This window comes from Eurosta solidaginis, chromosome 2 (genome assembly GCF_040869045.1).
Source record: "Eurosta solidaginis isolate ZX-2024a chromosome 2, ASM4086904v1, whole genome shotgun sequence".
Taxonomy (NCBI): domain Eukaryota; kingdom Metazoa; phylum Arthropoda; class Insecta; order Diptera; family Tephritidae; genus Eurosta; species Eurosta solidaginis.
Window position 1 is genome coordinate 177,076,829 of NC_090320.1, and position 23,725 is coordinate 177,100,553.

General features: G+C 35.9%; 1 protein-coding gene across 4 annotated transcripts in view; it reads left to right on the forward strand.

Moving 5' to 3' along the window:
- Positions 1–23,725, forward strand: part of LOC137240343 (probable G-protein coupled receptor CG31760) — a 1,391,529-nt gene that overhangs the window by 1,318,473 nt on the left and 49,331 nt on the right. For all 4 annotated transcript variants that reach the window (XM_067766452.1, XM_067766451.1, XM_067766453.1 and 1 more), the window contains one exon: positions 22,597–22,808. In XM_067766452.1, the coding sequence (XP_067622553.1) occupies positions 22,597–22,808 (212 nt within the window). The remainder of the gene's footprint in view (positions 1–22,596; positions 22,809–23,725) is intronic.

The following is a 23,725-nucleotide window of genomic DNA, read 5'->3' on the forward strand; positions in this document are numbered from 1 at the left end:
CCCTAAATTTAATGTCAGGAACTCAGCCTAGAGTCAAGAGATATCACATCCTTTACAGCGGATAACGGTACTTATCGTTTCAAAAGATTACCTTATGGCCTCAAAGTAGCTCCAAACTCATTCCAGAGGATGATGACATTGGCATTCGCAGGTCTGAAACCATCACAAGCATTTTTATGCATGGACGGCCTAGTCGTATTAGGATGCTCCGAAAAACATATGATACAAAATTTAAGAAATGTCTTTTCAACTTGCAGAAAATATAATTTAAAATTACATTCCGGTAAATGTTTATTCTTCAGTCAAGAAGTTACTTATCTGAGATATAAATGCACAATTACTGGAATTTTACCAGACCCAAATAAATTTAAAATTGTTCAAATTTACCCAACTCCCAAAATTCCGATGAAGCAAAACGATTTGTCGCATTTTGTAAAAATGTAATTTTCAATTGGGCAGACGGCTGCGAGAAACCTTTTAGCTACCTAAAAAAAGCATTTATTAGTCCAAATATCCTACAATATCCCAATTTTGATAGAGAGTTCTTTATTACAACTGATGCAAGTGGTTATGCTTGCGGTGCTGTGCTAAGCCAAGAGTATGAAGGAAAACAATTACCCATTGCCTACGCCTCAAGATCATTTACAAAAGACGAAATAAATAAAGTCAGGATCGAAAAACAATTGGCGGCCATACATTGGGCCATTATATATTTTAGACCATATGTTTATGGCAGAAAATTCACAGTGAGAACGGATCATCGACCTTTAACATATTTATTCTCAATGAAAAATCCTTCATCTAAATTAACTAGAATTAGATTAGATTTGGAAGAGTGTGACTTTGGGGTGGAGTACATAGCCGGAAAAGAAAATTACGTGTCAGACGCTCTGTCACGAATAGATATCAATGATTTAAAAGAAATGTCAGTACAGGCATGTAAAATAATGAAAGCCACGACAAGATCGCAAACTAAAAAGAATTCCAGTAATAACAGTAATAGGAATGAAGAGAATAAAAGTCACATAGAGAACCCTATAGTATACGAAGCGCTTAATAAATGTGAAGTAAAAAGACTAGTCCAGCTCGTTTTCGATCCTCCGAAATTATATTTCAAAAAAGGAAAGAAAATTTGTAGTGAAATAAATATAGAGAATCAAATTGTTGAGGCGAAGATTGACTTAGGCCAATTCTTTACCAGGCTTATGGAAAAAGCCGGGATTTAAGAAAATACAGTTGTCCTTAGGAGACAAATTGTTTAATTATACTCGAGTAGACACATTTAAACAAATAGGTACCAAAGTTCTCAAAATTGCATTAACTCCGGAGGTTGTGCATGTGACAAAAAATTATAAAATTAAAAAGATTCTTCAAAAATATCACGATGAACCTGTTAATGTGGCCACCCAGGAATCAATCGTACAACTAATCAAATAAGACCAAAATATTACTGGAAAATTATGAAAAATGATATAAGAAAATATAAAAAGAAATGCGTAAATTGTAATAAAAATAAAATTTATAAAAATTTAAAAAAACCAATTATTTTGACTTAAACACAGGCATGCTTAACCAACGAAACGATATCATTTCGTTACGATAATCAACGTTAATAAACGAAACGAAGTCATTTCGTTTCGTTTATTAACGTTAAGATCGTCAAATTAACGAAATGATTTCGTTTCGTTTTCTGCCATATCAAAACGAAATCAAATCGTTTATGTTGATTATTAATTTCAAACTATGCTGGCAAAGCTGATTGATGGCGGAGTCATTAAAGGTGAAAGCATTAGCCAAGCTGATTGCAACTTTTCTCATGAATTTTGACAGTACAAACATTTCTCAGAGTATTTTTGACATTACCACCAACGAATTACACAAACAAATTACATAGAGTTTGTGTGTGTATGTGCGCTCGTTGTTGCCACCTTACGGCTTCACCATGGCTATAGCATTGCCAGCACAATTCAGACATAAAGTATCACGTTTTTGTTAACGTTTTTAACGTTAACGAAAGCTTTTCGTTTCGGTTAAAAACGAGATACAATTTATCTTGATAATTTCTTTATCGATAATATTTCGAAGTGTTTCAACGGAAACGGTGGAAATTTTTTGATAAACGATTAGCTTAACGTTAAGGTGCATCCCTGCTTAAACATCACCGAAGGCGTTCGAAACAGTACAAATAGATACAACTGAACCTTTACCGAGATCATTAAATGGAAATGAATACGCTGTCACTCTGATATGTGATTTGACTAAATACTTAGTTGCAATCCCTATACAGAGCAAACATGCAAAAACAGTAGCCAGAGCCATATTCGAAAATTTCATCTTAATTTATGGAAGTATGAAAACAATAATAACGGATATGGGATCTGAATTTAAAATAGCTTATTTGAGGAACTATGTAAGCTTCTTAATATTGAGCATAAAACATCTACGCCTTATCACCACCAAACGTTAGGCACTGTTGAACTTAGCCATAGAACTTTCAATGAATATGTGTGTTCATACATATCCTATAACAAAGATGATTGGGATGAGTATCTTAAATATTTTGCATATCGTTACAATACAACCCCATCTACAGTCCATAGTTATTGCCCATTCGAATTGATCTTTGCAAAAAACCCAGACTTACGAATTTTTACAAGAAAATACGGTAAGCCCATTATACAATTATGAGACTTACGGTAAAGAAATTAAATATAGGTTACAAATAGCACAGGATAGAGCCTTTAAATTAGTAAAAGAAGCTAAAGAAAAACAAAAGATTAGTTATGATAAAAATATTCACTATAAGGAAATAACTATAGGAAATTTAGTGTTATTAAAAAATGAAGCAAGTCATAAGTTAGATAGTAGATATAAAGGGCCCTATATGGTAGAAAATATCGATAAAAATAATAATTTTTCTCTAATACCCTATAAAGTGGAAAATCTCAATAGTAAAAATAATTACACTTCAATCCCGTCTAGAATAGGAAATAATGATAAGCAAAGATTTCCCAGTAACAATATCATAAACAATAAGAAAATAATAATACACAAAAATAGACTTAAATTAATAGAATAAGTAAATTTTCAACCTACAAACATAAAATACAAAATATAGAATTAATTTATACTTAACTAAATAAAAAGAGAATGCTCATGCATTCGCCAAATGCATAAGCATTCTGAAAAAAGGGAGATGTAGTGAAAACAGCCAACAATTTCAATGCCAAATGAGTAAACCAGTTAATATGCTACCCTGTAACAAAAGGAGTCTAAATTTTAGTCAACACAAAAGAGGCATTTGCTAATTGTTGCTGACAGAGCAATTCACACGATTTAATACAGGTGTGTGTACAACGCACGACTAAAGCAAATTTGCATTCAGGCAAATTTGCTGACATTGCGTTTCCCACAGTCGCAGCTCAACACACATATGTAGGTACATATTTGTGTCGAGTTTTATGTAGGATGTAAGTATTTATGCTTAAAAAAATATGTATGTAAGAATATGTTTAGAATAATTTAGTATAAATAAGCTGACAATATTTGAATAAAGATGTATTCACTCTTTGACACTTACATCTCACAAAACACTCTATTAATTTTTCCACATTGTATAAAGAGCATTGCAATGATTTTTTCTAAATAATTGCTGTTGATGTTGTTCTAGCATGACTGCATATCTATATTTCATTCCATTTTCACAAGCCATTTTTTAATAACTTCTATAATTATGTAAGCTTTTATAAAATAAAATAAAAGCACAATGAACAATTTAAAGTTGCTCAACAGGATTCAAAAAGTATTTCAGTTATATTTAACTTATTTTCGGCGAAACGAAGTTCGCGGGGTCTTTGCTAGTATCCTATATATATATACTACATATACACTAATATATATATTGTATATCACCGATCTCTATGATTTTTTCACACAACAATATATACTATATATGTGAGCAATTGGTGAAATTTTAAGCCTATAGCTGTAAAATGGGGTAGAAATTGCGAAAAGTTTCTTATCTGAACAATCGGTTGTATGAGATATATACTATATATACCACCGATCTCTATGATTTTTTCAGACAACAACATATGCTATATACGTAAGCATTTGGTGAAATTTGAAGCTTCTAGCTATTAAAATTGGGCTGAAATTGCGAAAATATATATATATATATATACTATATATACCACCATATATACACTATATATACCACCGATCTTTGTGATTTTTTCAGACAAAAATATGTGCAATATACGAAAGTATATGGTGAAGTTTGAAGCTTCAATCTTATATATCTTTTTCTGAAAAATTAGTTGTATGGAGGATATATGCTATAGTGGTCCGATCCGGCCGGTTCCGACAAATGTCTAATCGGACACCCAAATACACCTGCTCACCAAATTTTATCTAGATATCTCAAAAATTTAGGGACTAGTTTCCAAAAATTAAAAAATATACGTCTGTACTAGAATAATTACTCTATTAACTTTTAAAACCTCTGGTAAGAAAACAGCATTAATAGCAATAATGAAAATGCGAAAGAATAAAATTAAATAATATTTCACACTGAGAGAAGTTATTGGTAGTCGCTCCTTGTTTAAACCGCCTACATTTCAAAATTAAACGGCGGCCCGCGCCGCCCTCACGCGCAGCCGTACGCGGCGAACTGGAAGGCGCCAACACCGACGAGGGGCCATCACCATCAAACAATGTGCGAATCGGCAGTCTTGCACTATAAACCGGCAACCGCGGACGCGATCCTTTGTATTTGTTTCGAATACTTGTAAATATATCTAATTTAGAGTACTCTAGTGGAGCTATTCAAGTTCGGCGGCGAGGAGTTGGTAAGGCGCATGCAGCAGCTTCTTAGCAAAATATGGGCGGACGAAAGCATGCCCGACGGTTGGAATCTACGTGTTCTTTGCCCAGTCCACAAGAAGGGGATACTGCAAAATGCACCAACTATCGTGGGATCAGCCTTCTTAATATCGCATATAAGGTCCTTTCAAGTGTATTGTGCGAAAGATTGAAACCCACCGTGAACCGGCTGTTTGGACCTTATCAGTGCAGCTTCAGACCTGGTAAATCTACCATCGACCAGATTTTCACAATGCGCCAAATCTTAGAAAAAACCCATGAAAAGAGAATCGACACACATCACCTCTTCGTCTACTTTAAAGCGGCCTTCGACAGCACGAAAAAGAGCTGCCTATATGCCACTATGTCTGAATTTGGTTTCCCCGCAAAACTTATACGGCTATGCAAAATGACGTTGAGCAACACCATCAGCTCAGTCAGAATTGGGAAGGACCTCTCCGAGCCGTTCGAAACTAAACGAGGTTTCAGACAGGGTGACCACCTATCGTGCGATTTCTTTAATTTGATGCTGGAGAAAATTATACTAGCTGCAGAACTTAACTGCACTGGAACAATATACTATAAAAGCGTGCAATTACTGGCATATGCTGATGACATTGATATCATCGGCCTAAACACCCGCGCTGTTAGTTCTGCTTACTCCAAACTGGAAAAAGAAGCGGTAAAGATGGGTTTGATGGTGAATGAGGACAAAACGAAGTACCCGCTGTCATGGAGCAAAGAGTCAGCGCATATGCGCCTTGGCAACCACGCTACTGTTGGCAGCCATAATTTCGAAATAGTAAAAGACTTCGTTTATTTGGGAACCAGCATCAACACTAGCAACAACATCAGCACTGAAATCCAGCGAAGAATAAATCTTGCCAATAAATGCTACTTTGGACTAGGTAGGCAATTGAAAAGTAAAGTCCTCTCTCGGCGAACGAAAATCATACTCTACAAGTCACTTATCGTACCCGCCCTGCTATATGGGGCAGAAGCATGGACCATGACAACAGCAGATGCAGCGGCTTGGGGAGTGTTCGAGAGAAAAGTTCTTCGAAAGATTTATGGACCTCTACGCGTTGGCGATGGCGAGTACCGAAAAAGATTTATTGATGAGCTGTACGAGCTATACGCAGACATCAACATAGTCCAGCGAATTAAAACGCAGCGGCTGCGCTGGCTAGGCCATGTTATGCGAATGAAAGATGATGCTCCGGCCAAGAAAGTGTTTCTATCGGAACCCGCCTATGGAAGCAGAGGTAGAGGGCGGCCCCCACTCCGTTGGAAGGACCAGGTGGAAAACGATTTAAACTCCCTTGGTGTGACCAATTGACGCCGGTTGGCGGAGCGAAAGAGCGACTGGCGCGCCTTGTTGGACGGCCATAACCGTTTAGACGGTTAAGCGCCAATTAAGTAAGTAAGTAAGTTATGAATATTGAAAGTCAAAGTAGAAGTTTTGAAATTAATAATTAGCACGATTAAAGTGAAATATTTATAACGTTTTAGAAAAAACATAACTCTTTTATTTTCGGATTTGAGTGTAGCGAAGAGAGACCAAGTGAATTGTTCCTGGTCCTTCGCAGCCATCCTTGGCCCACCTTATAAAATGAAATTATAAAAATCGAATATACGTTCGTTTGAAAAATAAATAAACATTTTAAAATAAATCTACGCAAAAGTTTAAGTCGGTGCTCAAAATAGATTTACTTATATACACAAAGGTAGGTAGGTAGGTAGGTTGAACTGGCCGGTCCATGAGGACCTCACATAGACTGATTGAGTCCGTAGTGTTACCAGAAGTTTGTTTTAACGACCAAACTGAAAAACCCTATCAAAAACCAGGACCTATGTTATAAAATAACTCCGTCCTCTTGGCAAATACTAGAAGCTTCCTAGGACTTAAGCCACTTTCTGCTTCTAGATCTGACAGCTGTATCACTCCTAATAGCTGGAGTCTTAGCCTGGCAAGTGCAGGGCACGAGCACAGAACGTGATCGATCGTTTCCTCCTCCAACCCGCACTTCCTACACCTGCTATCACTGACCAAGCCTAATTTAAAGGCATGTGACGCCAGAAGGCAGTGTCCAGTCAGAATACCCGTCATGAGTCTACAGTCCTCTCTTTTTAATGATAGAAGCAACTGTGTTAGTCTAAGGTTGTAAGACCTACACATAATCTTCGACACTTTACAGCCCCGCGCTTGAACCCACGCCTTTTCTGCTTGGTCGATCATGTGCACCTCTCGCCTTCGCTTAATCTCGCCCAATCTAATTGGGACGTCTACGGAGCAAGCTTCAAGGGATGCGCCCTTTTTAGCTAATTCGTCCGCTTTTTCATTCCCATCTATTCCCATATGCCCTGGGACCCAATATAGATGTATGCTTCTCCCTGTCCCGATTCTCTCCAGAGACTGCTTACACTCTAACACGCATTTAGATGCTGTGCTATGCGAGATTATTGCCTTAATTGCTGCTTGACTGTCAATATAAAAGTCAAGCAGCAATTAAGGTCCTGGTTTTTGATAGGGTTTTTCAGTTTGGTCGTTAAAACAAACTTCTGGTAACACTACGGACTCAATCAGTCTATGTGAGGTCCTATACACAAAAAAAACATATAAATATAAAACCAAAGGAAAATTGAGTGATTTCTCGGAAAAAAAAAATATATATAAACTGGAATAAAATGTGCAACAAACATAAGAAATAAGAAATATACAAGCGAATAGTTTGAAGGTTTTCAAGTGACAATACAAATACAAAAATACAAAAAAAATGTCTATAAACGAAAACTCATCCAGTGTCAAGAGCTTTGTTGGAAAACACAAACAAAATACAAATATACACATTATATTCACAAAATTTTTTGGAAAATTCCTTTGTGATACACACTTTTTTAAAAAAAAAAGAGAAACAATTTTTGAAAATTATGGGCGCACTTATCAAAAGTACGCTAACACATATATTCACAAAAAATTGCGAAAAATTTTTTATTTTTTTAAAACAAAAGAAAGAAATCATCTTTACCCAGGAGCTAAGCAGCAGCATCATCAACAAGCAGACCAGGAAGCAACAATATAAGGAGCAACATAATACAGGAATCGGCGAGTAGGCAGTTTTTTTATTTTTCATAAAAAACATAGAAAATAATACAACTTTTTTCCATAAAAGTTAGATTATTTTTGTAAACTGCAAAAACATATATATAACCACATATATACATGAATATTGCGGACATTTTCTCACCGTTGTTTTTACTGCAACCTTTTTGCAACCAAAAATTGGTAGAAAATATTCCACTATACCAATATGCAAAATCCGCCAATTATATATGTATACAAATTTCTAGTGGTATTTAACCAACAAAAAAACAAAAATGCAGTTTACTTGCCTACTCAAACCCACTGTACAAGAACAACATCAGCAAAAATTTCTTCTACAGCTGAGTTTATCCCTGCGAGCATTTTCTATTAGCAATATAGGAGTATTACATGTATGGCCAGAACAATAATATTTTGTAATGATTATTGTTTTTTTAATTTTTCTATAATTAAACATTTTATTTTATTTTTCGAATAGTAAGTAGAAAATTTTTCAGACAACCTGCCATAGCTGCGCAGATAGATCCATTTCGACGGGTGCTAAGTCTTCATCATCAGTACGCTTTAAGGCTCCATTACTGATACTTAGCATAGACTTGACTTGGCTTGCGAACTGTCACTTACAGTTCTGTTAAATTAACATTGCATGTTACTGATTACTCAAAACTTAACTTGACTTAGAAGTCTGTTGAATTTTGATTTTCTATGTAAGTTCTAAGTGACGTTTACATTTTGAGATGCCATTTGTTTGTTTCCATTTCATTTTGACATTTGGTCATACAAATTGACATTTATTTAAAAATAAATTTCAACGCTGATTATGATGCCAGGTTGTATGCGCCAAGTGGAGTATAATCGTGGCTAAGTTGCCAAGTTTACGCCAAGTCAAGTCAAGTCTATGCTAAGTATCAGTAATGGGAGCTTAAGGCACGCTGCGCTAACCATTTAGCTATACAGCGGTATTTTGTTTGACTGACAATTGCTACTTCTATTCCTTCTTACCAACTATATTTATTCAGCGTTGCGCCATCAATTGCAAGACACTGTTAATGTTGGATTTGTTTATCGTCAATTACTTCGTTTGACATTTGCCAAGTGCTCATGGTTTATTAGCAATTGTCTTGCAATAGATGGCGCAATGCTGAATAAATATAGTTGGTAAGAAGGAATAGAAGTAGCAATTTGACAGTCAAATAAACCACCGCTGTATAACTAAATGGTTAGCGCAGCGTGCCTAAAGCATACTGATGACGAAGGCTTAGCACCCTTCGAAATGGACCTATCTGTGCAGCTATGGCAGGTTGTCTGAAAAATTGTCTACTTACTATTCCAAAAACAAAATACAATTTTTCCATTATAGAAAAATTAAAAAAACAATAATCATTACAAAAAATTATTTTTCTGGCCTTGAGCTCGTTTCGAACCTTGAATACTTTATCAATAAGCCGATAAAACAAAAACAATTGTTAATAAAACATGAGCACTTGGGAAATGTCAAACAAAGTAATTGAAAATAAACAAATCCAACATTATCAGTGTCGGCGCAACGCTGAATAAATATAGTTGGTAAGAAGGAATATTTTTTTTTTATTAAAGAGAAACAACTATAAATAGTTATTACACTGTGTAAAGCACTGGCTGCCAGAGCCATCGGCTCTATTTTAAACTAATCTATTGTACATGAGTTTTACTAAATTAATATTGGTACTTTGTTGGATATATATACTTAATTTAAATATCTTTAATGTTGGCTATTTGGAAAAATTTGAAAATTGCACATATGTTATCCAAAGTGATCGATTTAAGGTAGTTTGATGGTTTAGTATGTCCAAAGACAATTCTTCTATGAGAAGCAAGTCCAGGACAGTCGTCGATTAATTGCGCAATAGATACGGATGGAGCGTTGCAAAAGGTGCACGGTGGTTCAGCAGTGCCCTTGAGAAGATGGTTGTGTGTCATAGTAGTATGGCCTATCCTAAGGCGTACATAAAGTTTTAGCTTGTAGCAGGAGCAATCGGATGGATAGGTTTTGTGCCAGTTGGGTTAAAGTGTTTGTAGCGATGTTGCAAATTTGTCCATTCATTTGCAAATTTCGTGCGGGAATAGGCGTTCCCCGCTTTAAGAAGGTCTAGGGCCGTTACGTGGTCGAAGAGGTGCAGTGGTTGTTTAGCAGCTAGTTTCGCTTCACCATCAGCTATTTCGTTACCTTTAATGCCTGCGTGATCTGATATGTACATTATTTTTAGGTTGCCAGTATTTTCGTAGATTAGCTTTCTAATGTTTTTAATCAGCACGTCGTCGTTGTTCCCGTTTAACAGAGCCTTGATCGTTGACTGGCTGTCAGTGCATATGACATATTAAGACCTCGTATTAGAAGCAAATTTTACTGCTTCGTGCAATGCTGCGGCTTCGGCAGTGAATACAGAGCAGTATGTAGGGAGGGCACCGATAATAACTGTGTCACCAAGTTCGTTTGCAACAGCAAATGTAGTACTGGTGCTAGATTTCGAGCCGTCAGTATATAGGAACTCCCATTCAGTTTTATACGGGTCGGTTGTTTCATGGAAATGTTGGAGGTATTCGCTGTTACTAGTTGAGCTTTTGTTGTATGAAAGCAGCCTGTTTATGAAAGAGTTTCTCGGTATGTGCCAGTCGGGGTTGTTGTCAATTGAAACCGGCGTCGATGGATTAATGATCTCCAGTTCTTTTGCTAATGCTATACAACGTCCGATTGTTGACTTAACCCTACAGCGGTTAAGGTCTTTTAAACTCTCATTGACCAGTTGTAAAATGAGCTTGTTTTTACTAAAGAGTAGTCTTGGTATTAGTCTCACGGTGCTGCTAAGAGTTATTTCAGTTATTTGGGGTTGTCCGCCTTCCGCTAGTATCGCTCTAGTTGGAGAGGTGGGGAAGGCACGTAAGCTTCTTCTGGCAGCTGTATGATATGTAGGATCGATGACCTTTAGGTTTGTTTTGGCGCAGTGTCCATATACGGGAAGCCCGAAGTCGATTTTGGATAACATAAGTGCTTTAGTTACATTGATGAGTACATTAGTATGTATTAAACAGTTTTTGAAAGTTAAATATTTGATAGTATTCAGTCTAGACATTAGATTAAGTCTAATGTTATTACAGTGTTGCTTAAAAGTAAGTTTTTTATCGAAGGTTATGCCTAAGATTCTAAGGGTGTTCGAATGAGGGATGGGGGTGTTAAGGAAGGAAAGACTGGGAAAGGAACACTTATGCTTTCTACAGATATGAAAGGTTGAGGATTTGCTTATCGATATTTTGGCACCTGAAGACTCACCCCAGCTAGAAATATTATTTGATATATCTGAAAAGACAGCTTTCATGCGGCTTAGATCCTTTAGATGAGAAAATATGAACACGTCATCTGCGTAGATGAAATGATTGACAGGGGATAATGATAATATAATGGAGCTTAGTTCATTAAATGCAATGGTGAATAGAATCACCGATAAGGGCGATCCTTGTGGGATGCCGTTGAAGAGCTGGTGGATATTGGATTTGTGGTTATTGACGCTAGTGAAAAATTTACGGTTAAGGAGACAGTTTTTTACAATATTAAATATTTTTTTGCCGATTTCCCACCGTTTTAGCTCTCGTAAGACAATATGCGCGCCTATGCGATCGAAAGCTTTCTCAAAGTCTATGTTAAGCACAGAGAGGTGCTTCTTTGATTTGAGTGTAGTAGAGGCTATATGTTCAAAGAGTAGCAGGGGATCAATGACTCCTAGACCTTTTTGGAATGCGAACTGATTTGCGCTGATGAGGCCTTTGCATTTTGCAAACCACGAGATCCTTTTTGCGATGATTTTTTCGAAGATTTTAGATATACATGGGATTAGGGATATGGGTCTGTAACTGGCGATTTGATTATCATATTTTCCGGGTTTGGGAATGGGGATCACTGTCGCAATTTTCCATTCTTGTGGGAAAGTTCCTTCATTTAAAATGGAGTTATATAGATTAACTAGTCTTGCTTTAAGTACGAAAGGAACGTTTCTAATAAGTGGATATGATATTTTGTCTACGCCTGGGATTTTTCCAGAGATTGATGGGAGAGCCAAATTGAATTCTTTTATTGCTATAGTGGAGTCGATGATTATAGATTCCGGGCAGGGAGAGTGGTTAAGATAATCATCTTGGAAGACTTCGTCCCTTAGATTGTTAAACTTTGAATGAAAGTTTGACTGATGCGAGTAGTTGGACCAACTTAAGGCAAATTTTTCGGCAATATCAACTGGCTCGTATACGGCGCCATTTGGAGTGTGTATGAAAGAGATTTTATTGCTTTGATGGGAACCAACCAGTGTTTTAATATCCGACCAAATCTTTTGTGGGCTAGATGTGGGAACGATGCTGGCAGTCAGAGTATAGAATGATTCTCTTTTTGCGGTTTTTAGTTCTCGTCTGAAAGCAGCATTTGCCTTCTTATATCTAATAAGGTTTTCTTGGGACATGTTGTGTTTGTAGTGGGACCACGCCGATTGTTTTGTTTTCTGGGATAAATTTGGCTCTCGGTTTGATGCTATAAGTATTGGGGGTCCTAAGGCTAGTAATTGTGGGTCACTGTTGTGAAGGTCGTTAAGAGTTTTAGATGATATTTTTGGGGCTATGGATATCGATGAGAAAATAATATCTGTATGTGAAAAGGTTTGATGTGTAGAGAAGTGAGTTGGTGCACCATCATTGAGTACCGCTAGGTTCTGTGAAAGCATAATGTCTTCGAGTATTTGTCCCCTACGGTTGGTAATTGGGGCACCCCAAAGAGGGCTCCTAGCGTTAAAGTCGCCTAAAAAAATGGTGGGGTTAGAAAAGTTTGAAAGAATATTAGAAATGTCTGCTTGACTGAATTTTTGCTGTGGGTATATAGCAGTTTATTATAGATATTCTAGAGCCAACATCTATTTCCACCGCTAGCACCGCGATATTAGAGGTTATTTGGATTATTTTGTGTGTTAGCGATTTCCGGATTAATAATGTTGTTTGCAATTTATGTTGGTCGTTAGGTTGTGAAAATACCAAACATAATTGTTAGGTACAAATGCAGTTTTATTTATTGGCAGATGGGTTTCCTGCAAGGCTATCAGGTGAGTTTTCTTTTATGAGAATGTTTAGATTGGGATAGTTGTTAAACATGCCATGTATATTCCATTGCACGATCTTCCTATTTTATTATTGGATTTGGGTATTGGGAGTTAGATTTGTGAATAGGGAAGAGGTGCTATTTAGTGGAGAGAGAAAGTTATAGAGAAGTAGTGAATTTGTTGTAGAGTCTTCGACTGCTTGTAGTGAGAAGTTGTCCAGTGAGTTTGTTGTTGTTGTGTTTTTTTGATTTGTTATATTGTTCATTTCAAGTTCTTGAGAATAATTGTCTATTGCGTTTGTTTGTTCTAGTGACGGGTTGTTGTTGTTAGTTGATTCGGCATTTTGAGTGTTTGTTTCAAAGTGTGTAGGTTGTTGAGCTGTAGAGCTCTCTTTCAGAATAGTGGCAAAAGATGAAATAGAGAACACGTCTCGCATACAGGGGATTTATTACAACGCTTTGTTGTGTGGCCGAGCAGCTGACAGATTTTACACCCCATAGGATTGAGGTAAAAGGGCCTTATTTTAGTTGAGTACCATGAAATGTCAATTTTCTCAGGAAGGTTATATACATAAGTCGAATGTAAGAAGCACAACGCCGGTCGGCACTTGTTTGCCATCGACTTTTTTAAGAAATTTATAGATTGATGAGACACCCTGTTCTTTAAGGTTTTCAATAATTTCTTCTTCATTTACGTAATTTAAGCATGGTGCATAAATTGTTCCTTTTGAAGTATTGAGATTTTGGTGATATGAGTGTTGAACGTCACAAATTCCGATGAGTTTCTTTGTCGCTAAGAATTTTTCAGCGATAATGCTATTTTTAACGAAAAGTAGCAAACTGCCATCCCTTAATTCAGTGATTTCCGTTATTTCGGAGCTTATGTTTGTTAAGGCTTTATGTACTGCGAAGTACGAGAATTTGTTTAAAGGTTTGTTGGTATCAGTCGCTTTTACCACGAGGTATTTTGGATTGTCTTTTGGTATTGATCGTAGAGACGGATATTCTAATTTTTCGTTTGACACTTTTTTGCGTTTAGATTTTGAGCTAGAGGCTAATAGGGAGAACCTATTATCCCCTCGTCGATGCCCATTTTGGGCCATTATAACACTTTTAACCTTAGTTCACCAGATTATTTAAGTAAGGTAGTTACTAAAGAAAAGAAAACAAGTTTTTAGCTTGAGTTTGCGAACCGAGTGCAAAGAACACAAGGAGAGAGAAAGAAGTCACTGATATTACTGAGAGACTGTAAGAAGGAATAGAAGTAGCAATTTGTCAGTCAAACAAAACATCGCTGTATAGCTAGATGGTTAGCGCAGCGTGCCTAAAGCGTACTGATGATGAAGGCTTAGAAATCTTCGAAATGGACCTATCTGCGCAGCTATGGCAGGTTTTCTGAAAAATTTTCTACTTACCTACTATTCCAAAAACAAAATTTTTAGATTATTAAAAACACAAAGATATCTGAAAAGGTCTTTGGCAGGGTCGAAAAAGCTATAATATCAGCCAGTTTGTTTAATTCCGTACAGTTTTTCCATCATAATAAAACTACAATAATTTAATAGGTGAAGCTATTGTGAATACGTCTCAAACTCCATGGCCCGTAGTCATAGTCGAAATAAAATAGAGTTTTATTGGTTTAAACATAGTTCTAAATTAAATATCATTTCAAGTATGTGTCTGTTCACTTAAACACTATTTTATCTTTAAACAAGTAAGGAAGGCTAAGTTCGGGTGTAACCGAACATTACCTACGGACCAGGGCTGACTCTAGAATTTGTTTGTACGATATGGGTTTCAAATGAAAGATGCTAATGGGAAACTTAAAAGGCGTGGGCTTAGTTCTACAGGTGGACGCCGTTTCGAGATATCAAAGGAAAGGTGTTAATGAGTATTTTAAAAGGGAGTGGGCCTTAGTTCTATAGGTGGACGCATTTTCGAGATATCGCTATAAAGGTGGACCAGAGGTGACTCTAGAATTTGTTTGTACGATATGGGTATCAAATTAAAGGTATTAATGAGGGTTTTAAAAGGGAGTGGTGGTAGTTGTATATGAGAAGGCGTTTCGAGATATCGACCAAAATGTGGAGCTCAGATAAGTACGTGAACTGAGTTTAGTAAAGATATATCGATTTTTGCTCAAGGTATCGTGTTAACGGCCGAGCGGAAGGACAGACGGTCGACTGTGTATAAAAACTGGGCGTGGCTTCAACCGATTCCGCCCTTTTTCACGGAAAACAGTTATCGTTCTAGAATCTAAGCCCCTACCAAATTTCACAAGGATTGGTAAATTTTTGTTAGACTTATGGCATTAAAAGTATCCTAGACAAATTAAATGAAAAAGGGCGGAGCCACGCCCATTTTGAAATTTTCATTTATTTTTGTATTTTGTTGCAGCATATCATTACTGGAGTTGAATGTTGACTTAATTTACTTATATACTGTAAAGATATTAAATTTTTTGTTAAATATGACTTTAAAAAAATTTTTTTTTTAAAGTGGGCGTGGTCCGATTTTTTTAATTTTTATTAGGAATGCATACAATAATAGGAGTAACATTTCTGCCAAATTTCATCATGATATCTTCAACGACTGCCAAATTACAGCTTGCAAAACTTTTAAATTACCTTCTTTTAAAAGCGGGCGGTGCCACGCCCATTGTTCAAAATTTTACTAATTTTCTAATCTGTGTCATAAGTTCAACTCACCTACCAAGTTCCATCGCTTTCTCCGTCTTTGTTAATGAATTATCGCACTTTTTGTGTTTTTCGAAATTTTCGATATCCAAAAGGTGGGCGTGGTTATAGTCCGATTTCGTTCATTTTAAATAGCGATATGAGATGAGTGCCCAGGAACCTACGTACCAAATTTCATCAAGATACCTCAAAATTTACTCAAGTTATCGTGTTAACGGACGGACGGACGAACATGGCTCAATCAAATTTTTTTTCGATACTGATGATTTTGATATATGGAAGTCTATATCTATCTCGATTGCTTTATACCTGTACAACCAACCATTATGCAATCGAAGTTATTATACTCTGTGAGCTCTGCTCAACTGAGTATAAAAAGTATTTTAAATTTAAAATGTCATGAGCGTGGTTTAAATTTTTTTAAATAGGTTTTAAGTTGGTGGTCTGCTGTCAAAAGTTGCAAGAAATTGAACAATTTGCTATTTAAACGCGATGAACTTAAATGGAAGTGAAAAAAGGCTTCCACGACTATCAAATATACGTTAGGAACTTATTTATTATACCTAGAATGCGTATTTATATGTTTGTGATGAAAATTACACAATTTTAAAATGTGCGATGGTTACTTGGCTCCACATATGCGAAATCGTTAACCCATATCGGCCCATTGTTCGAATAATCGAACAGTAATTTTTACTGTGTTTTGCAATTTTTCCAGGGGTTTTCTTTAAAAGTGATAATTATGACGTTTTATTGTGGTTTGGAGTTTTTTCTACATTATTACGAACAATTATTTTTTCTGACCATCACCCAATCTTTTCACAGAGTATAATAAAAACTCACTAATTTTAGCATGTTTTAAAAAGAATTATTTTAATTAAAGAGAATTAGAAAATATAAAAACCTGGTATAAGGTTTTGCTGCGAATGAGCTGAAGTTTTCGTTTTGATAGTTTTCGTGTTTGCAAATTTAATATACCGGTCCCTGTATGTATGTAATCGAACACCTAAAGATTACAGGAACGCTGGGCACAATTCAGCATTTTTTCCTCTTTGAATTCGGTTGCAATTTGAAATGTATTTACCGTTTGTTCAATTGCGTAGAAATGTTTTAGTCGGAATAACTATAAGCACGTGTTCAAATTTAGTATGAATAAAATGACTATATCGAAGAAGGCGCCGTCATTGGTATCGAAATTTGGTCAGATACAACACCTCCTGCCACAGAAAATGCCTCCGAAAGGCAGCGCATTGAGACAAATGCAACACCAGTTAAAAAATATAAGCCCTTATCAGCTTTTAGTAAGCCCAAGTGGGTGCAGAGAAAAAACCGTGACTAGACATTCGAATATGATATTTCCCCTACAACCGAGCCATTGGATGATGTTAAAAAAAACTTGGCAGAAAGCTTCCAAAACAAAACCACATTGGAACTGTTTTCACTCTTTTTTGATAACGAAGTCCTTGATATGATTATCGAGGAAACAAATAGATATGCTCAGCAGAAAAACGAACACTTTCGCATTGATCAAGTTGCTTTGAAGCGATTTCTTGGTATTTCAATTTTATCAGTATATCATACTTTGCCGACAACTCGGGACTATTGATCAACAAACCCAACATTAAGAGTACCTATCGTGAAAGTATGCATGTCCAGGAATCGTTCTCAAGATATCAAGAGGTTCATCCATTTCGGGAACAACTACAATCTTGATTCGACATATAAAATTGCCAAGGTACTTTAATCAAGTTTTTTTTTTTTCATTTTGTATGATTTGCTTATAAACTGTATTCTGTTTACTTAGGTAAGACCATTGTATGAAGTTATGAACGCATAATTTATGCAATTTTGTAGTTGGGAGGAGACGATTTCAATCGATGAACAAATGGTTCCATACTTTGGGCTTCATTCTTGCAAAATGTTCATACGTGGGAAACCCATTCGTTTCGGCTACAAATGGTGGTGTCTGTGTTCGGCTTCTGGCTACCTTTATAATTGTATAACATATGCTGGAGCAGCCGATAAATACGACAAGCAGCTTGATTGGGAGCAGATGTGCTTTTACGGTTGCTGGAAAATGTTGAGTATCCAAGTCGTCATATGGTATATTTTGACAATTTTTTTACGTCCTACTACTTAATGTGCCTATTAACTGAGAAAAGACTCTGCACAACTGGCACCGTACAAGCAAATCGTATTGGAGGTGCACAACTTAAAACTGGAAGGCAGTTGGAGAGGGGCAATCATGACTACCAATTTGATAACAGCAATAAGATTTTGGTTTGTTGTTGGCAGGACAATAGCGGGGTTACGATTGCCACAAACTTCGAGCAAATCATGCCAATGGTGCGGGTCTACCACGTTATCCCCAAAACAAAATCGCCAAGTCAAAATCCCCAAAATCAAAATCTCCAAAATCAAAATCCCCATTTTATATGTGAAATAAATTCAAATTAGGTTTAAAATTGCCGCGACTAAAAAAGGCTAATAATCCATTCCAACTTTCTGCATAGGCGGCCTTTGGCCGCGCTTATAAAAAATAACCCTGGGCTACGCCATGCCAAGTCCGGGTATGTGGTATAACCGTGGCTACCGCCACGGTGATGTCCTTCTGCGTAGTACACGCTTCTGTTAGCTTGTTCGAATTAGAGCGACTAGCAGTCCTATATATGGATAAGTAAAAATATGTATTGCCAAAACGTGAATATATCGTTATAGTTACATACATAAATATGAATGAAAGAGGAAAGAGATATTGCTATTTTTTACACGGTGATGATGTTTATCATAGCACTGGGATTTTGATTTGGGGGATTTTGAATTTGGGGATTATGTGTTTGGGTATTTTTTTTTTCTTTGGGGATTTTGTGTTTGGGTATTTTTTTTTTTTGGGATTTCGTGGCACTCCCCAATGGTGCCTGTAAAAAAGTGGAAGAAGCAAAAAGTAAGCGCTTGTGGGGAAATCAACCTGGAGGATATGCAAACTGCAACCAGCCTCAGCTACTTAAAAATTATAATATGGGTATGGAGGGAGTGGATCTTCACGACAATGCCGCCCAGAACTATTACATTGCGATTCGATCCAAATAATGGTATTGGCCTTTATGGATTTCTCTATTAAATTCTGCTATTGTAAACGCATGGAAACTTGACTGTTTTTCTCGTCGTGTTTATAAGAAAAGCATCCTGCATCAGAAAGACTTCCGTGTGCAAAATGCTTATTCTCTTATAATGACCGCTGATGATGAAGACGTCGGAAACGCCGCAGAAGACGATGAGAGTGACCTTGATTATTTACCAGGATCTTCAAAGGATAGTCATCCTAAAAATATCCCGAAACTTGCCGGACAGCACCTCATTGTGAAAATCGAAAATAATAAAAAATGGAGATGCAAATTGTGCCACAAGCCTAGTTCTTTCATATGCAAGAGATGTAACATTGGGGGTGTACCATTGTTTGAGTCATACCATTTAAAAAAGTAAACTTGAGCAATATATTAACTTTCTATGTCCTTTTAAAAGTTACTTAATAAATCGTTACTTGAAATAATTTAGTTTTTTTTTTACTCAGCTGAAGCAATAACCAGATAAAAAATTAAAAAAAAACACCTACTTGTGCCCAGTGTTCGATTAATCGAACACCTCATATCTCGAAAACTAAAATTTCTAAAAAAAATTTCACCACAAATATGGATTCAGCGACTCATTTTTACCCTAATCTAGTTTCATTCAAATACGCGAAAAAAAATTTGCTTGGGTTCATATGGGTTAATTAAGACTATTCCGCATTCATATTCTATTATTATAGATGAGGAAAAAGTAGCATCCTATACTGATTTTGGCATTAAATTTAGAAATAAATATTCAATGGAAGGAATTATTTACCACAGGCGTCGATTTTTAATACATGTTCAAAAATTTCGGGAGAGGTGTCAAATGACGTGTTTTAATTTCGGAAGCAATAATCCGAAGGCGGCAAAGTAAGACTTTTAATCTGTCAAGATATTTTTGTAAAAAAAAGTTTAAGACTTTCATGTGGTTGATGTAATTTTGGTGATATTGTTGTACATAGAAAAGAATTAACTAAAAAGGCATTTTGCGCTGATACAATTTTCACCAGTTTCGCAGCCGTTTGAGGGAATTATTAGTTTTTTTGTGAATATCTATCAATAAAAGGACAATTTCTTATTTCCGACTTCTAATTAATGAATTACATGACAGAATTCTTGAATTCAATTCTGTTGGCATTTCCTTTTGTGTCTTCAATTCCCCTTTACATTTTCCAATTGCTCTTAAAAGAAAGCGTGAAATAAAACACGGAATACAACAAGAATTAGCAACAAAAATTTTAAGAACTGCTTGGTACGGGCGCTGTTGTATTACTTCCCTCTTTTATCGCCCTCTTAGTCTATGTCATGATCGACTTGAGTCAATGATTTTCTAATGTAAAAGGGACTTACATTTTGCAGGTCCATGTACATTGGCTCAACATTCTAGGTCACTCCTTTCCTATGGAAAACAACACTATAATCCCTTTATTTATGCTGACTTTGCGAAGACAAACCTAAATTTGATTTAACCTTGATTATCATTGAATGTCCTGCATACTTATATAGTATCGAGGTTAGACATATCCCTATTCAGTTTCGGGTCTATTAAATCAAACGGCTTTAACGATTAGGGCCACCTAACATTTAAGGTTTGCATCATTTTGGCCGTCACAGCTGTTTTAATGCAAACAACTTTTCTTTACAACATTCTTACAAACTATATAAACTTTCCAACATGAATTGTATGAGTGAATCGCCTTGTTGCTTCCTTTGCGTTAAGTAGCCCAAATCCGCTTTAACTACCTATTCGTTTATGTTGCGAGATTTAAATAATTTTTTAAGAACGAAATTAAGTAAATTTTTTTTAAATAAGTATGCCCATGTTCAAATAATAGATTGTGCACTCAATTTTAAATTGACGGCTGATAAAAAACAGCGAATTTTTACAAAACGTTTGCTAATAACTTTTAAATAGAATTTAAGGATAATTATCCGCCACCGAATTATGATCAAAACGCGTTTTCAGCTACTCCTTTGACAACATTTTTGTGGTATTTTAAGAGTTTTTAAGTTGTTTTGTTATACGTGGAGACCAGTAACCACGGTTGTAAGGAACAGGGTGAAATTTTAAAACTTTTAAAAAATTTCTTCATAGCGCCAATTAATGCCTTTTTTCATGCGGATAGCCGTCCATGCTTGTTTTAGCTGAAAACTGTGTTTAATATGCTTACGACAGATCAAAATTTTAAATCCCATTTTTAATTTAGGCAAGATTTTAACTAAGCAGTATTTTAGTCAGCGACTATGATTACGGGCCATTAAATTTACGAATGTAATAAAATTTCAGCCACTGGGCGAACACTAGTGGTAAGAAATATGCACCTACATACCTGTATAAATGTTTTTTTTTATCTTTCAGGAGCAAATCCAAAAGTTGGCGCATCAAATTGAGTTTATGAAAACTGTACATATGCAAATGAATAAGTGAAAAAAGGCTTCCACGACTATCAAATATACGTTAGGAACTTATTTATTATACCTAGAATGCGTATTTATATGTTTGTGATGAAAATTACACAATTTTAAAATGTGCGATGGTTACTTGGCTCCACATATGCGAAATCGTTAACCCATATCGGCCCATTGTTCGAATAATCGAACAGTAATTTTTACTGTGTTTTGCAATTTTTCCAGGGGTTTTCTTTAAAAGTGATAATTATGACGTTTTATTGTGGTTTGGAGTTTTTTCTACATTATTACGAACAATTTTTTTTTCTGACCATCACCCAATGTTTTCACAGAGTATAATAAAAACTCACTAATTTTAGCATGTTTTAAAAAGAATTATTTTAATTAAAGAGAATTAGAAAATATAAAAACCTGGTATAAGGTTTTGCTGCGAATGAGCTGAAGTTTTCGTTTTGATAGTTTTCGTGTTTGCAAATTTAATATACCGGTCCCTGTATGTATGTGAATTTAGGTGTTCGATTACAGGAACGCTGAGCACAATTCAGCATTTTTTCCTCTTTGAATTCGGTTGCAATTTGAAATGTATTTACCGTTTGTTCAATTGCGTAGAAATGTTTTAGTCGGTATAACTATAAGCACGTGTTCAAATTTAGTATGAATAAAATGACTATATCGAAGAAGGCGCCGTCATTGGTATCGAAATTTGGTCAGATACAACACCTCCTACCACAGAAAATGCCTCCGAAAGGCAGCGCATTGAGACAAATGCAACACCAGTTAAAAAATATAAGCCCTTATCAGCTTTTAGTAAGCCCAAGTGGGTGCAGAGAAAAAACCGTGACTAGACATTCGAATATGATATTTTCCCTACAACCGAGCCATTGGATGATGTTAAAAAAACGCGTTCTCAGGTACTCCTTTGACAACATTTTTGTGGTATTTTAAGAGTTTTTAAGTTGTTTTGTTATACGTGGAGACCAGTAACCACGGTTGTAAGGAACAGCGTGAAATTTTAAAACTTTTAAAAAATTTCTTCATAGCGCCAATCAATGCCTTTTTTCATGCGGATAGCCGTCCATGCTTGTTTTAGCTGAAAACTGTGTTTAATATGCTTACGACAGATCAAAATTTTAAATCCCATTTTTAATTTAGGTAAGATTTTAACTAAGCAGTATTTTAGTCAGCGACTATGATTACGGGCCATTAAATTTACGAATGTAATAAAATTTCAACCACTGGGCGAACACTAGTGGTAAGAAATATGCACCTACATACCTGTATAAATGTTTTTTTTTTATCTTTCAGGAGCAAATCCAAAAGTTGGCGCATCAAATTGAGTTTATGAAAACTGTACATATGCAAATGAATAATAGGCATTTAAAACCAAAGCCAGGTGGCTATTTTACTATCACATCGACTTCTTTACAAACGCCATTTACTAAGAATGCGATGTCATCCGCCCAAACTGAAGCCGTAAAAGGGGGCGAAGACTCACGGAGTGCAGCCAAGCATAAGGGGTAATATTGTCATGGATTTTTGTTTACATATTTTACAGATAGTCTAAAGCATATATGACACTACTTTATTTTCTTGTATTTATACTCAGTTGAGCAGAGCTGACAGAGTATATTAACTTTGATTGGATAACGGTTGGTTGTACAAGTATAAAGGAATCGAGATAGATATAGACTTCCATATATCAAAATCATCGGTATCGAAAAAAAATTCGATTGACTAATGTCCGTCCGTCCGTCCGTCCGTCTGTCCGTTAACACGATAACTTGAGTAAATTTTGAGGTATCTTGATGAAATTTGGTATGTAGGTTCCTGGGCACTCATCTCAGATCGCTATTTAAAATGAACGATATCGGACAATAACCACGCCCACTTTTTCGATATCGAAAATTTCGAAAAATCGAAAAAGTGCGATAATTCATTACCAAATACGGATTAAGCGATGAAACTTAGTAGGTGAGTTTAACTTATGACGCAGAATAGAAAACTAGTAAAATTTTGGATAATGGGCGTGGCACCGCCCACTTTTAAAAGAAGGTAATTTAGAAGTTTTGCAAGCTGTAATTTGGCAGTCGTTGAATGATGAAATTTGGCAGGAACGTTACTCTTATTACTATATGGCTGCTTAATAAAAATTAGCAAAATCGGAGAACGACCACGCCCTCTTTTTAAAAAAAAAATTTTTTTAATTCAAATTTTAAAAGAAAAGTTAATATCTTTACAGTATATAAGTAAATTATGTCAACATTCAACTCCAGTAATGATATGGTGCAACAAAATGCAAAAATAAAAGAAAATTTCAAAATGGGCGTGGCTCCGCCCTTTTTCGTTTAATTTGTCTAGGATACTTTTAATGCCATAAGTCGAGCAAAAATTTACCAATCCTTGTGAAATTTGGTAGAGGCTTAGACTCTAGGAC